Source organism: Symphalangus syndactylus, chromosome 13, assembly GCF_028878055.3.
Source record: "Symphalangus syndactylus isolate Jambi chromosome 13, NHGRI_mSymSyn1-v2.1_pri, whole genome shotgun sequence".
Lineage (NCBI taxonomy): Eukaryota > Metazoa > Chordata > Mammalia > Primates > Hylobatidae > Symphalangus > Symphalangus syndactylus.
Genome location: NC_072435.2, coordinates 42,675,382 through 42,691,527, shown reverse-complemented (window position 1 = coordinate 42,691,527; position 16,146 = coordinate 42,675,382). Strand labels below are relative to the sequence as shown.

At 49.3% G+C, this 16,146-nt stretch overlaps 1 protein-coding gene across 1 annotated transcript in view; it reads left to right on the top strand.

Moving 5' to 3' along the window:
• SLC35E1 (solute carrier family 35 member E1) overlaps positions 1–15,280 on the top strand; it is a 28,526-nt gene extending 13,246 nt beyond the window's left edge. The window contains exons 5-6 of the mRNA XM_055239171.2: positions 3,959–4,204; positions 5,430–15,280. Of these exons, the coding sequence (XP_055095146.1) occupies positions 3,959–4,204; positions 5,430–5,660 (477 nt within the window). The 3' untranslated portion in view covers positions 5,661–15,280. The remainder of the gene's footprint in view (positions 1–3,958; positions 4,205–5,429) is intronic.
• Positions 15,281–16,146: the final 866 nt, after the last annotated feature.

The window sequence follows — 16,146 nt, the reverse complement described above, 5'->3', positions numbered from 1 at the left end:
CAAACTTGGCTAGAAATTTTCTTTTTTTTCCCTTAGACAGAGTCTTGCCTCTGTCACCCAGGCTGGAGTGCAATGGTGTGATCTCGGCTCACTGCAACCTCTGCCTCCCAGGCTCAAGTGATTCTCCTACCTCAGCCTCCCGAGCAACTGGGATTACAGGCGCCCGCCACCACCTCTGGCTAATTTTTATATTTTTAGTAGAGATGGGGTTTCACCATGTTGGCCAGGCTGGAGGCCAAGAATTTTTAAATGGAAGACAGTAACTTAAAAACTCATGGGATTGGCTGGGCGTGGTGGCTCATGCCTGTAATCCCAGCACTTTGGGAGGCCAAGGCAGGTGGATCACGAGGTCAGGAGTTCAAGACCAGCCTGACCAACATGGAGAAACCCCATATCTACTAAAAATACAAAAATTAGCTGGGCGTGGTGGCACGTGCCTGTAATCCCAGCTACTCAGGAGGCTGAGGCAGGAGAACTGCTTGAACGTGGGAGGTGGAGGTTGCAGTGAGCCAAGGTCATGCCACTGCACTCCAGCCTGGACGACAGAGCGAGAGTCCATCTCAAAAAAAAAAAAAAAAAAAAAAAACTCAAGGGATGGACTCAAAAGGGCAATGGAGGTAACAGAGGAAGGAGCTAATAACTTGAAGATAAATCAGTCTACATTATCCAGTTTAAACAACAGAGAGAAATTAGATCAGAAGACAATGGACAGGGGCCGGGGGCAGTGGCTCATGCATGTAATCCAATCCCAGCACTTTGGAAGGCCAAGCCAGGCGGATCACTTGAGGTCAGAAATTCGAGACCAGCCTGCCCAATATAGTGAAACTCCTTCTCTACTAAAAATACAAAAATTAGCCAGGTGTGGTGGGGCACACCTGTAGTCCCAGCTACTCGGGAGGCTGAGGTAGGAGAATTGCTTGAACCCGGGAGGCAGAGGTTGCAGTGAGCCGAGATTGTGCCACTGCACTCCAGCCTGGGTGACAGAGTGAGACTCCGTCTCAAGAAAAAATAGGCCGGGCACGGTGGCTCACACCTGTAGTCCCAGCACTTTGGGAGGCCGAGGTGGGTGGATTACCTGAGGTCAGGAGTTCAAGACCAGCCTGGCCAACATGGTGAAACCCCATCTCTACTAAAAATACAAAAATTAGCTGGGCACAGTGGTGGTTGCCTGTAACCCCAGCTACTTGGGAGGCTGAGGCAGGAGAATCGTTTGAACCCGGGAGGCAGAGGTTGCAGTGAGCTGAGATCGCACCATCGCACTCCAGCCAGGGTGACAAGAGCAAAACTCCATCTCTAAAAAAAAAAAACTTCACCATCCTGGCTAACACGATGAAACCCCGTCTCTACTAAAAATACAAAAATTAGCTGAGCATGGTGGTGGGCGCCTGTAGTCCCCGCTACGTGCGCTGGAGGCTGAGGGAGGAGAATGACGCGAACCCGGGAGGCGGAGCTTGCTGTAAGCAGAGATCCCGCCACTGCACTGCAGCCTCAGTGACAGAGCGAGACTCCGTCTCAAAACAAAACAAAACAAAAAACTTCAGTACGTGGAATGTTACACACAGTGGAGCATTACTCAGCAATGAAAAGGTACCAACTCTTGTTCCTCACAACCTGGATGAATGGCAGAGTTGCTACATTGAGTGAAAGCAGCCTGTCTCTGAAGGTTCCGAGCCATGTGATTCCTGTTCCATGACAGTCTCCCAAGGAAGGACACACGGATCATGACAGAAAATATGGATGGTTGCCAGGTTTAGGAGGAGGGGGTTAGGACAAAAGAGAAGCCCCCCAGGAGTGTCCTAATGCCCGATAGTCGTGTTGGTTCCATGAATTGATGCATTTGTTAAAATGCCTGGAATTGGCCAGGCGCAGTGGCTCATGCCTATAATCCCAGCACTTTGGGAGGCTGAGGTGGGTGGATCACCAGGTCAGGTGATCGAGACCATCCTGGCTACATGGTGAAACCCCGTCTCTACTAAAAATACAAAAAATTAGCCAGGCACGGTGGCGGGCACCTGTAGTCCCGGCTACTTGGGAGGCTGAGGCAGGAGAATGGCGTGAACCTGGGAGGCGGAGCTTGCGGTGAGCAGAGATCGCACCACTGCACTCCAGCCTGGGCGACAGAGCAAAACTCTGTCTCAAAAAAAAAAAAAAAAAATGCCTGGAATTGTGCACCGTGCGAACAAATCAGTCCATTTTATTATGTATCTTTTTTTGTTTTAAGCCAGATTGGTTGGGTTCCTTTCCCGGAAGATAGATATCTATGCAAGCGGGAAGAAAATAGCATGGAAGTCCTAACCCATCACCTTAGGGAGCGACCCCTGGGAGAACAGGCTGGCCCAACATGAAGGCATCCTGGTGGGCTCGTATATATTACAGGGGCTATTCCTCCAGTGAGGTTGCCCGCAGAAGCTGCAGGGTTTATGGCACAGGTAAATGGATTTGCATTTGGAAGTTCAAGTCTTGAGTTGGTTGACATTGAGCTGGTCGCCTAAGCATGTCTTCCTTGCGTTTGAGAGGACCATGTGATCCTTCTCTCTTGGAGTGCAGTGGAGATGGAGTCAGGTAGACATCCTGCAGCTCCAGCAGGGCCGCCAATCACAGTCGCCCTGGGCTGAGCCAACTCTGTCCTCCTGTGGCCAAGGTCAGCGTGGCCTGGAAATTGACCTACAGGGCGGTGCCTACCTGGTTCTCACCTGTCTGCCTGTCCTGGGACCAGCCTAGGCTCTTTGGGGGATTCCATGGCCCTGATGTCTGCTAGTTGTGATTTCTTGATTTCTGGATCCCTTAATCAGAATGGCCTCATTCTGGTCAGGGTCAGATGGTAAAGTTTTGTGGGGTTTTTTTGAAACAGTGTCTTACACTGTTGCCCAGGCTGGAGTGCTATGGCGCCATCGTAGCTCACTGCAGCCTTGAACTCCTGGGCTCAAGCGATCCTCCCACCTCAGCCTCCCAGGTAGCTGGGACCACAGGTGTGCACCACCATGCCTGGCTAATTTTTTTTTTTTTTTTTTTTTGTAGAGACAGGGTCTCACTGTGTTGCCCAGGCTGCCCTCGAATGATTTTTCTTCCTTAGCCTCCCAGATTGCTGGGATTACAGACATGAGCCACCACGCCCAACCTAAACTGGTTTTTTTGTTTGTTTTTTTGAGACGGAGTTTTATTCTTGTTGTCCAAGCTGGAGTGCAATGGTGCAATCTCAGCTCACTGCAACCTCCACCTCCCAGGTTCAAGAGATTCTCCTGCCTCAGCTGGGATTACAGGCATGCGCCACCACACCACACCTGACTAATTTTGTGTTTTTAGTAGAGACACAGTTTTACCATGTTGGTCAGGCTGGTCTTGAACTCCTGACCTCAGGTGATCTAGCTGCATCGGCCTCCCAAAGTGCTGGGATTACAGGCGTGAGCCACTGCACCTGGCCTCAGCTGTTGATGGTAACATCACCTCTTGTGTTTGTTTGGCTTGAGATTGTTGTAAAGCACTTCAAAAGCCATGATTCTGTTTCATCCTCGCAGCAATAGGTTCAGACCCGTGGCTTTCATATTACCAGATACTTCGCAGGCTCAGAGCCACCTTCCCAGGACCTCCAACCCTGTAGAATGCATTGTGTCCAACAAGCAGACCGCTGCTTTGCCAAACCCAGAGTTCCTGGCTGTTCACTGCCGGGGAAGGCCTTGGCTTACGTCTTGCTTGGTGCCCTTTGGGGACCTGGTTTCACCTGTTTCCTTGGCAGGAGACGGCGGGTGATTCCCGTGCTGTGTGGTGTCGTGAGGTTCTGAGGTCATGGACCTAAAGCACCTAGTGTCTCTTGGTGACACACCTGGGCTGGCTGCCTGTGGACCATGACGCTCCAGACAAGCCCCTCTGCATCCCTTCCCCTAACCCTGCCAGGTGGATACAGGGAGGCAGGGTCACCGCCGCCCACTGAAGTGCTGTCTTTACCTTCCGGTCTCTGCAGACCTACGTCTACCAGTGGCCCTGGACGCTCCTGCTCCTGGCTGTCAGCGGCTTCTGTAACTTTGCCCAGAATGTTATCGCCTTCAGCATCCTCAACCTCGTTAGCCCCTTGAGCTACTCAGTCGCCAATGCCACCAAGAGAATCATGGTCATCACGGTGTCCCTGATCATGCTGCGCAACCCAGTCACCAGCACCAACGTCCTGGGCATGATGACCGCCATCCTGGGGGTCTTCCTCTATAACAAGGTGAGAGTGGGGGAGGCTGGGCAGGGAAGGAAGCCGGCCCCCCAACACCCAGGAAGTCAGAAAAGGAAAGGCCTCCCGAGCGCTCGAGGCTAGGGCTGTCCGTCGAAGCTTTGCCACTGACTGGTTTATGATCTTGGCGCAGCCCCATCCCACTCTGGCTTCCTTTTTCCTGCATAGGCAACCTCAGGTCCTCACATCATTCCGGCTGTGTCTCAGCTGGGGTTTTCCCTCCCTCCTCTCAAAGGCTCTGTTTAGTGCGGTGTAAGCACATAGGATGGCCAACAGGGAGGGCTTGCCTTCCTTTCCTTTTTTTTTTTTTTTTTTTTTTTTCGAGATGGAGTCTAGCTCTGTCACCCAGGCTGGATTGCAGTGGCACTCCATCCCAGCTTACTGCAACCTCTGCCTCCCGGGTTCAAGCGATTCTCCTGCCTCAGCCTCCCGAGCAGCTGGGACTATAGGCGCCTACCACCACACCAGCTAATTTTTGCATTTTTAGTAGAGATGGGGTTTCACCATGTTGGCCAGGCCAGCCTCCAACTCCTGACCTCAGGTGATCCACCTGCCTCGGCCTCCCGAAGTGTTGGGATTACAGGCATGAGCCACCACACCTGGCCTCTTCATTTGTTTCTTAACACGTGTAGATATGGGGTCTATTTTGCCCAGTCTGGTCTCCAACTCCTAGCCTCAAGTTGTCCTCCCGCCTGGGCCTCCCAAAGCACTTGGATTACAGGCATAAGCCACTGCACCTGGCCAAGAACTTGTCTTCTGAGTCTGTCCGTGCACTGTGGTCTGGTCCATTCATGTCTGCTTTCCTTGCTCAAGCCCTATGATTTATGCCAGCCCCAGAGGTTAACTGACTTTTTTTTGAGACAGCATCTTGCTCTGTCTCCCAGGCTGGAGTGCAGTGGTATGATCCCAGCTCACTGCAACCTCCGCCTCCTGGATTCAAGCGATTCTTGTGCCTCAGAACTCCTGAGTAGCTGGGACTACAGCATGCGCCACCACTCCCGGTTAATTTTTTGTATTTTTAGTAGAGACGGGGTTTTGCCATGTTGCCCAGGCTGGTCTCAAACTCCTGAGTTCAGGTGATCCTCCCGCGTCAACCTCCCAAAGTGCTGAGATTACAGATGTGAGCCACCGAAGCCAGCCAGTTGATTGACTTTGAATTATGAGCTCTTCCTTATGCCCCGGCATGTCCTGTCTCATTGCTCTCTTTCTGGCACAGACCAAGTACGATGCAAACCAGCAAGCCAGGAAGCACCTCCTCCCCGTCACCTCAGCAGACCTAAGCAGCAAGGAACGTCACCGGACCCCACTGGAGAAGCCCCACAACGGCCTCCTCTTCCCCCAGCACGGGGACTATCAGTACGGCCGCAACAATATCTTAACAGACCACTTCCAGTACAGCCGGCAGAGCTACCCAAACTCATACAGTTTGAACCGCTATGATGTGTAGAGTCCAGAGGACAGGACCAGACTGTTCTGTAACTCCTTCCCTGGCCCCCACAGCAGTATCAGAAACTTCTGACAATCAGTGAATGTACAACCCAGCCGAGGGGATGGTGCATAACTCTCCTTCAGAAGCCCTGGGGTTCCTGGCCCCCCGTGAGCCGCAGGAGGATGCATTGCCTGCAGTGCAGACGGCTGTGAGCTCTGGGCAAACCTAAACAGAGACCGGTGTCTCATGCTCTTTCTTCCTGGAGTCTGTCATCTGAGGGCCATGTCCCTGCAGAGATCTTGGCCACGTTGTACCTTTCCACGTGGAATTATTCCCCAAGCAGTGTAGCTCAGAGCACTTGTGTCTGCATTCCAGATAACATTCAGGACCCTGTGTGAAAAGCTGGGATCACTGTGGCTGTAGACCATGAGCTGGTAGTGGGGGTGTCCAGGGCGGTACTTGAGAACGTCAGACTGGCTACTTTAATTCCCTGGCGCAGACACGCATGGGACCAACAGGGTCACCAAGCAGACAGGGAGCCCGCGAGAATCCATTCAAAACATCCCCAGCCACAGAGATGGATCCAGTTTCCTGGTCATCCCCTTAGCAGTTCAAAAGTTCCTGGAAAATGTTCCAAAGCAAAAAGCGATTGCAATTAGCATCCAGTTCCTGCAGCCTGGTGCTCTGCCCTGCACGTCAGGGTTGGCATCCACCCAGATCCAGATGGAAGGGAAACTGCTCTCTTCTCCTTTGCCTCCTCTTCCCTCACCAGAGCAGGGCGCTTCTCTTGGGGTGGTGAGAAGGATCTTCAAGAAATCGTGTTCAGTATTTTAAGCTCTATTTCTGTGGCACGTGTCTTTTGAGAGGCGTCGTCACCTCTTCTGTGATGACTTGGTAGGTTGTTTGGTAGAGAGATCTTGATTTTCGGAGGATCTTGCATTTTTCTAGGGAATATTTTGTAGTTTGTGTGTGTTTTTGCCTTGGTCCCCACTATGGGATGCATTAGGACTGGCCTATGCATTGAAAATCTTTTTGTTTCTAAACATTTAAAAACTAAGTTCCCCGGCCAGGCACGGTGGCTCACACCTGTAATCCCAGCACTTTGGGAGGCCAAGATGGGCGGATCACGAGGTCAGGAGTTCGAGACCAGCCTGGCCAACATAGTGAAACCCCACCTCTACTAAAAATACAGAAATTAGTCAGGCGTGGTGTCGCACACCTGTAGTCCCAGCTACTCAGGCTGCTGAAGCAGGCGAATCGTTCGAACCCGGGAGGCAGAAGTTGTGGTGAGCCGAGATTGTGCACTCCAGCCTGGGTAACAGAGCGAGACTCCATCTCAAAAAAAAAAAAAAAAAAACCAAGTTCCCACTGGTGATGCCTGTGTGACACATTTGGGTATTTAGTAGGAAATAATGAAGTGTTTTGAAGCTTCGAGAGAAGCTTCAAAATTGTCACAATTGCTGAAAACAGAATTAATCGTGAACATTATCTCAATATTTTGTATAATAGACAAGACCACAGTGTTTTGGTTCCCTGACCTGTTTTTGTGTTTATGTTAGGATCTGAATCATGTTCTGGGTAAGGGGACGAGGAGCAAACACTGCACTAAGATTTGGTTTGCCAAATCAGATTCTTTGGTCGAGTCAGTTTGGGGCCAGGCGTGGTGGCTCACGCCTGTAATCTCAGCACTTTGGGAGGCTGAGGTGGGCGGATCACTAGAGTTTGAGACCACCCTGGCCAACATTGTGAAACCCCATCTCTACTAAAAATACAAAAATTAGCCAGGCATGGTGGCATCTGCCTGTAATCCCAGCTACTTGGGAGGCTGAGGCAGAAGAATCGCTTGAGCCCAGGTGGTGGAGGTTTCAGTGAGCTGAGATCACACCACTGCACTCCAGCCCTGGTGACAGAGTGAGACTCTGTCTAAAAAAAAAAAAGGGAATCAATTTGGGTCTTGGCAGAAATCAACGTAAGGAATATGACAGGACCCCAGTAGGTAACCTGAGTGCTCAGGTCTGAGCTGTGGTCTCTTTTACGGCTTCATGAAAGGACGGTGCCCTCATGGAGGGGACCACGGCTTGGCTTGTGGGGTCTTAGGTGATGGCTGCCTTCTTTCTTCATCACCACACCCAGCTTCTTGCTGGCACTTAGGGGAAGAGAGCAGGAAATGAGAGGTTTACCTTTTATCTCCCAGCGAGCGAGATGTTTCCCTGTTCAGAGAGGAAGTAACATCGCTTATGCTTGACTCGTGTTTTGTTGTTGTTGTTTGTTTTTCTTTCAACTGGAATTCTGTATTTAAGATGTTATGTCAGCTGACACATGGGACACTCCTGAAGAGGTGACCAGCCCCCCACCCTGTTTGGCGGTGAGTTTCCGCACCACCGGCCTCAGAAGTGTCCCTTTTGCTTCGTCTCTTGTTCACTTGCTTTGTAAATACTTTGGTCCCAAGCTGAGACAATTGCTGTGTAAAACGTGAAGAGTCAATCCCAAAGGGTGTTATTTGTCAGAAGAACTTGCCGTGTGCCTTCACCGAAGGCAGTCAAGTCTGCAGTTGGATTTTTCTCACTGGTGAATGACAAAAAACAGGGATAACTTTGCACTGCGGAGATATTACGGGAGTTGTCTATATGATTATAGTACCTGATTCTTTGAATATATCATTGAACTCCAAAATGAATTCAACCTCCATTCAGGCTTCATGAAATCTCTGAAGTTGCTGAAATTTGTATATTATTTTCCTTTTCCAATGCAAGATCTGCTGGTGAGGGGAAATGACTGTCTGGTTTTATTATGGTTTATAAATTAATAAATGGGCTATTTAATTCTGTATATAAATTTACAGCAAGTACGTACACTGGAATGAATGAGGCAATCACGTTACACCAAATCAGCAGATCAAAAGACAAACACACATTTCTGAGACTTGGAGGTCCACATCCCCCGCCCCCTGCCGAGACAGAGTCTTGCTTTGTTGCCCAGGCTGGAGTGCAGTGGCGCAATCTCAGCTCACTACAACCTCCACCCCCCCCAGGTTCAAGTGATTCTCGTGCCTCAGCCTCCCTAGTAGCTGGCATTACAGGCATGCACCACCACACCTGGCTAATTTTTTGTGTTTTTAGTAGAGACAGAGTTTCACCATGTTGGCCAGGCTGGTCTCGAACTCCTGGCCTCAAATGATCCACCCGCCTTGGCCTCCCAAAGTGCTAGGATGACAGGCATGAGCCACCAGGCCCAGCCTGATTGACAATGGCCTCTTGAAGGCTGGTTTTTCCCAGCCGGACAGTGCCCGCCCCACATGCCCCACTCCCACGCTTTCATCTGCAGGCCTGCCTTCCTCTCAGTCTCCTCACTGCTGGGCTCTGTGGTAGAGAATTTCCTTTACCCATCCAGGGTATGGTCTGGCTGGTAACACTGACTCCAACCCAGCTCCTTCATTTTATAGAAGGAGGCATTTCTGAATCATGTTTGTTCACCATGGCGAGACTCACTGCAGAATTTTTAACCACCTTATTTTAAGTCATTCATTCTAGGAACAGTCAAGCCCCTATCACAAAGGGGACAAGCCAGATCCGTTCAAGTGACGAAGCACTTGCAGTTTCTGAATTTTGCTGTGTATTTGTCCTACGTCACCCAACAGGCCCTTTGCTATAGCTGGGACATTACCAGACCCCAATACCTTAAGGTCTCACAGCCTGAAGGACACAGAACATTAAATTATTAAAAGACCTGAACATCTTACAATTTTTTTTCAATTGTCACCTGTTTTCAAGACTTAAATGCTATAGACTTTTCTGCAGGAATGATGTGTATATTCCTCACTGGCATTTACCAAAAATAAATGATGGTTTCCAGGGAATCAAAATTTGTCCCAATTTGTCAGCGAGGGTCTCTTTTTGAGTGACCCTGTCTTCAGTGTGCCCAGCAACAAAATGTGGAAGGAGGAGAAAGAGCAAGCCAACTTGGTCGTCACGTCTGGATTTACTGCAACCTTTGTTTTTTCTTCTGAGCCAAAAATAAGGACATGCGATTTGTGAATTGATTAGATGATACAATGAAAATAGGATCACAGCTAAATTAATGATGTGACTTTATTGAACAGAATAACACGGGAAGTCCAGGAACATTGTGGCAGCTGTGCTTATGAAACTTTTTTTTTTTTGGGTATGTTTCATGTTTTTTGACACAGGATCTCATTCTGTCGCCCAGGCTGGAGTGCAGTGGTGCAATCCCGGCTCTCAGCAGCGACAGCCTCCCAGACTCAAGGGATCCTTCCGCCTCAGCCTCCCAAGTAGCTGGGATACAGGCACGTGCCACCAAACCTGGCTAATTTTTGTATTTTTTGTAAAGATGGAGTTTCACCTTGTTGCCCAGGCTAGTCTCAAACTTTTGGGCTCAAGCAATCTGGCCTGTTATGTTTTTGGTTTAAGAGATAGGATCTCACTTTATTGCCCAAGCTGGACTGCAGTGGCAGAACCATAGCTTACTGCAGCATCAAACCCCTAAACTCCAGTCCCCTGCCTCAGCCTCCCAAGTAGCTGAGACGGGTGCACACTACCACACCCAGCTAATTTGAAAAATATCTTTAGAGATGGGGCTCTGTGTTGCCCGGGCTGGTCTGAAACTCCTGGGCTCAAGTGATCCACCTGCCTTGGCCTCCCAAAGTGCTGGGATTACAGGTGTGAGCCACTGCACCCGGCCTGAAGCCATTTTTGAGTATTGACAGCCGAGACTGTGTACCTGCTACATGCCCAGCTCAGTGGTGAGCTTTATTAGCCTTGTTTTTCAGGTGAAAATGAGGCCCAACAGGGTCAAGTCACTCATCTGGGATTACATAGCTGCTCAAATCGGGCTCCAGAACCCATTTTTCCCCATTACTTAAACCATCCCCAGCAAAGGATTTCTTTCAAACAGAAAGGGTTTGAGTTTCTGCTGAAACTATTGCCCATGTCCTTTTCATGATCTTTTTGTTTAGTGATTTACTAAGCACTGACTGTATCAAGCAGCAGGAAAACAGATATGTAAGCCTCCTACCTTCAAAGCACTCAGCCTAAATGACAGGTATGTAACTAAGTAGCACATGGGAGCTACTTAGAAATGCTAAGACCCAGGGGATGGGGGACTGGGGGGAGGCGGCAGGGCTTACGCCTGTAATCCTAACATTTTGGGAGGCCAAGGTGGGTGGATCACCTGAGGTCAGGAGTGCGAAACCAGCCTGGCCAACATAGCGAAAGCCCATCTCGACTAAAAATACAAAAACTAGCCAGGCATGATGGCACGCTCCTATAATCCCATCTACTTGGGAGGCCGAGGCCGGAGAATCGCTTGAACGTGGGAGGCAGAGGTTGCAGTGAGCCACGATCACGCTGCTACACTCCAGCCTGGGTGACAGAGCGAGACCCTGTCTTCAATAAAACCCCACAAAACTTTAGTTACCATCTGACCCTGACCACAATGAGACCATTCCGATTAAGGGGTCCAGAGTCAAGAAATCACAACTAGCAGACATGTGGGCCACAGAACCCCCTCAGTGCACCTGGCCCTCCACGTTGCTTCTTAGGTGAGTCCCTTCACAAGGCTCATCTCACTCGGGGTGTCCACTTTACTTGCTGGAGAGTATCTGCAGCAGCCAGTCTATTAGCTTTCTACTGCTTTCTTCTGACCAGTGGATTCTGATTTGACCCTTTGAAATGAGCTTGGTAGAGGCCCCTCTGAGGCTTATATTTTCAGTCTCAGATACGTGGCTTTTTTGTTTCTGTTTTTGTTTTGAGACAGAGTCTCGCTTTGTCGCCCAGGCTAGAGGGCAGTGGTGCAATCTCGGTTTGCTGCAACCTCCCCCTCCCAGGTTCAAGTGATTATCCTGCCTCAGCCTCCCGATTAGCTGGAATTAAAGGCACCTGCCCCCACGCCCGGCTAATTTTTGTATTTTTAGTAGAGACGGGGTTTCACCATGTTGGCCAGGCTGGTCTCGAAATCCTGACTTGAGTGATCCACCTGCCTCAGCCTCCCAAAGTGCTGGGATTACAGGCATGAGCCACCACGCCCAGCAGCATTTTAAACTATCTGAAACAAATGTATGAAAGTAGTGACTGTCGGTGTACTACCTTTCTAGAAGGTAGCTGAGCAATATCAGTATTGAATTTGCACACCCTTTGACTCAACACAAGGTTTATATCTACTAAGACACTTTTTTTTTTTTTTGAGACAGAGTCACTCTGTTGCCCAGGCTAGAGTACAGTGGTGCAATCTCGGCTCACTACAACCTCCACCTCCAGACTCAAGCGAGTTTCCTGCCTCAGCCTCCCGAGTAGCTGGGATTATAGGCACGTGCCACCATGCCCGGCTAATTATTTTTTAGTAGAAACGGGGTTTCTCCATGTTGGCCAGGCTGGTCTCAAACTCCTGGCCTCAAGTGATCTGCCCGCCTTGGCCTCCGAAAGTGCTGGGATTACAGGTGTGAACCTCCATGCCCAATCCTATATACACTAAGACACTTAACAGTGGCCTAAAAATGGAACCAAGCCAGGAGACTACAGAGTCTCACTTCAATAAGTTGTGGTGAGTCCACACCATGGCATCCTATGCAGCCTCAAAAATCACAACACCGCCAGGGCGCAGCAGCTCACATCTGTCATGCCAACACTTTGGGAGGCCGAGGTGGGTGGATCACGAGGTCAGGAGTTCAAGACCAGCCTGGGCAGCATGGTGAACTCCTGTCTCTACTAAAAATACAAAAATTAGCTGGGTGTCACGGCACATACCTGTAATCCCAGCTACTCAGGAGGCTGAGGCAGGAGAATCCCTTGAACTTGGGAGGCGGAGGTTGCAGTGAGCCGAGATCATGCTACTGCCCTCCAGCCTGGGCAACAGAGTGAGACTCTGTCTAAAAAAAAAAAAAAATGACAATACAGATTCATTAACCTGTTCTGATTGAGGAGCCTATTAAGAATCCTGTAAATGCTGTGTATCTTCAACCCTTGAAAGGGCATTTATTTTGCTATCAATCTTGTTAGTTCATGGTTCTCTGAAATCTCTCCATTGGAGATCCCCAGTTAAAACTCCTTGATGTAGCCGGGCACGGTGGCTCACACCTGTAATCCCAGCACTTTGGGAGGCCGAGGCAGGTGGATCACCTGAGGTCAGGAGTTTGAGACCAGCCTGGCCAACATGGTGAAACCCTGTCTCTACTAAAAATATAAAAATTAGCTGGGTGTGGTGGTGTGCACCTGTAGTCCCAGCTACTCTGGAGGCTGAGGCAGAAGAATTGCTTGAACCCAGGAGGCAGAAGTTGCAGTGAGCAGAGATCACACCACTGCACTCCAGCTGGGTGACAGAGCAAGACTCTGTCTCAAAAAAAAAAAAAAAAAAAAAAATGTAGATTTTACCTGGCATGAAAAGTGCCCACACTCTAGATTACTGACTATTCTTTAAACAGTATGGGCTGGGCACAGTGGCTCACGCCTGTAATCCCTGCACTTTAGGAAGCCAGGGCAGGCAAATCAGTTGAGGTCAGGAGTTCCAGACCAGCCTAGCCAACATGGTGAAACCCCGTTTTTACTAAAAATACAAAGATTAACCGGGTATGATGGCAGGCGCCTGTCATCCCATCTACTTGGAAGGCTGAGGCAGGAGAATCACTTGAACCTGGGAGGCGGAAGGTGCAGTGAGCGGAGATTGAACCACAGCACTCTAGGCTGGGCAACAGACAGGACGCTGTCTCAAAAAAAAAAAAAAAAAATTTAGGGCCGGGCGTGGTGGCTCACGCCTATAATCCCAGCACTTTGGGAGGCTGAGGCGGGTGGATCACCTGAGGTTGGGAGTTTGAGGCCAGCCTGACGAACAGGGAGAAATCCCGTCTCTACTAAAACTAAAAAATTAGCTGGGTGTGGTGGCACATGCCTGTAATCCCAGCTAGTCGAGAGGCTGAGGCAGGAGAATTGCTTGAACCCGGGAGGTGGAGGTTGCGGTGAGTCGAGATCGCGCCTTTGCACTCCGGCCTGGGCAACAAGAGCGAAACTCCATCTCAAAAAAAATAAAATAAAAAATAATAAAAAAATTTAAAATAGGCCGGGCGCGGTGGCTCACGCTTGTAATCCCAGCACTTTGGGAGGCCGAGGCGGGCGGATCACGAGGTCAGGAGATCGAGACCACGGTGAAACCCCGTCTCTACTAAAAATACAAAAAATTAGCCGGGCGTGGTGGCGGGCGCCTGTAGTCCCAGCTACTCGGAGAGGCTGAGGCAGGAGAATGGCGTGAACCCGGGAGGCGGAGCTTGCAGTGAGCCAAGATCGCGCCACTGCACTCCAGCGTGGGTGACAGAGCGAGACTCTGTCTCAAAAAAAAAAAAAAAAAAAAAAAAAAAAATTAAAATAAACAGTATGATCCCACACTGTTCTATCTGCCTATTTAGGGTGTTTAGAGCTGGCCCCTTGTTCAGATCATAGTGCAGACCTCACCTCGAGAGCCTTTCCTGACAACCCCATCAGCCTGGGCCCCACCCTCCCTTGTATCATAGTCTCAGCATCCTCTTCTCCTTAATAACACCTTTGAGATGATATATTTGTTTACTGACTTTGGGACTATTTCCCGCCATAGACTGAGTCCCCTGAGAGCGGAGCTGAGATCTGAGTTGTGCATGACTGTATCTATAAGCCACATCCAACTGGCTGCCTGTTTTTGTGAGCGAGGAAGGTTTTTCAAAGGTGAACATGTGCCATCAACAGACGACAGGAAATACAACTGGGAGCCCCAATTAAGTGAAATGTTATCCCCCAAAAGAATTCCACTCTTATGAATAGACTTGGGTCTTAGTCCATTTTGCATCACTATAAAACAACACCTGAGACTGGGCAATTTTTAAAGAACAGAAATTTATTTCTTACAGTTCTGGAGGCTGATATATCCAAAGTCGAGGGCCTTCTTGCTGGTGAGGACTCTGCAGAGTCTTGAGGTAGCACAGGGCATCACATGGCTAGCAGGCTGTGTGCAAGCTCAGGTCTCTTTTCCTTTTTTTTTTTTTGGAACGGAGTCCTGCTCTGTTGCCCAGGCTGGAGTGCAGTGGTGCGATCTCGGCTCACTGCAAGCTCCAAACCAGTCCCACTCCCATGATAACCTATTTATCCATTAACACATGAATGGCAGGACCTCATAACCCAATCACCTCTTAAAGGCCCCACCTCTTAATACCGTTTCACTGGGGATTAGGAACAAACATTCAAACTGTAGCAACTTGTATTTAAGAAACTACTCAGTTATCATATTTTGATTTTCACCAACAAAAATTTTATGAACTTTTCTTTCTGGTTATAGAAATACCTAAATAAGGCTGGGTAGGGTTGCTCACACCTGTAATCCCAGCACTTTGGGAGGCCAAGGCAGGCAGATCATGTGAGGTCAGGAGTTCAAGAGCAGCATGGCCAACCTGGTGAAACCCCATCTCTACTAAAAATGCAAAAATTAGCCGGGCGTGGTGGTGCGTACCTGTAGTCCCAGCTCCCCTGGAGGCTGAGGCAGAAGAATTGCTTGAGCACAGGAGGCAGAGGTTGCAGTGAGCTGAGATCACACCACTGCACTCCAGCTTGGGCGAGAGAGAGCAAGACTGTGTCTCAAAAAAAACAAACAAACAAACAAACAAATAAGATCCTCGATCTTCATGAGAAAATATGAACTAGAGGACATATAGAAAAAAAAAATCCTTGATCTTGCCTTCTGACCTGCAGAGTGTAAAATATTTGCTTTCTGTCCCTTTTATACAAAAAGTTTGTTGATTCCTAGCCTACAGCAACACTTGATGTAGAGTTGTCAATCCATAAGCGTCTGGTGGAAAAATGCTGTAACAATAAAAAATGAAACTAATCTAAAATACATGTGCATTTATTTGCACAGAAAAAAACAGGCTGGGTAAAGTAGCTCATGCCTATAATCCTAGAACTTTGGGAGGCCGAGGCGGGAGGATTACTTGAGCACAGGAGTTCAGGGCTAGTGAGCTATGATCATGACACTGCACTCCAGCGTGGGCCACAGAGCAAGACCTTGTCTCAAGAAAAAAGAAAAAGAAAAAAAAAAAACGGATAAAGGAAAAAAAAGCGGGGGCGGGGGTGGCGGGGCAGGTATAGCCAACTAAGCATTAACCATCTCAAGAGGATCAGTTTATATTGGACGTCCACAGCAGAAATTTGCTGCTTCTGGCTATCTTTTCCCCACAATTAGCAAGGGTTAGCTTTATTATTTTAGAGGCAACCCAACTGCATCTTTTAGAAAGGTGCTGTGCCCTCTAGGCCAGCAATTTGAGGGTATGGGTTGGGGGGTACCACGTCCCAAAGTCTTCCTGACCAAAGAGTGAAGCGGAAGAAAGCGAGCAGGAGGATGTTTTGAACCTAGATACGTCCAGCTGCAATCCCTGTCAAGCTCGTCGCCCCCAGTTCTGCTCCACCTCCGGTACGGCCGTGGAGAATGTGACAGTCGCCGCAGCCCGGGATCCGCCCGGACGCACCTCACCTCGTAGTCT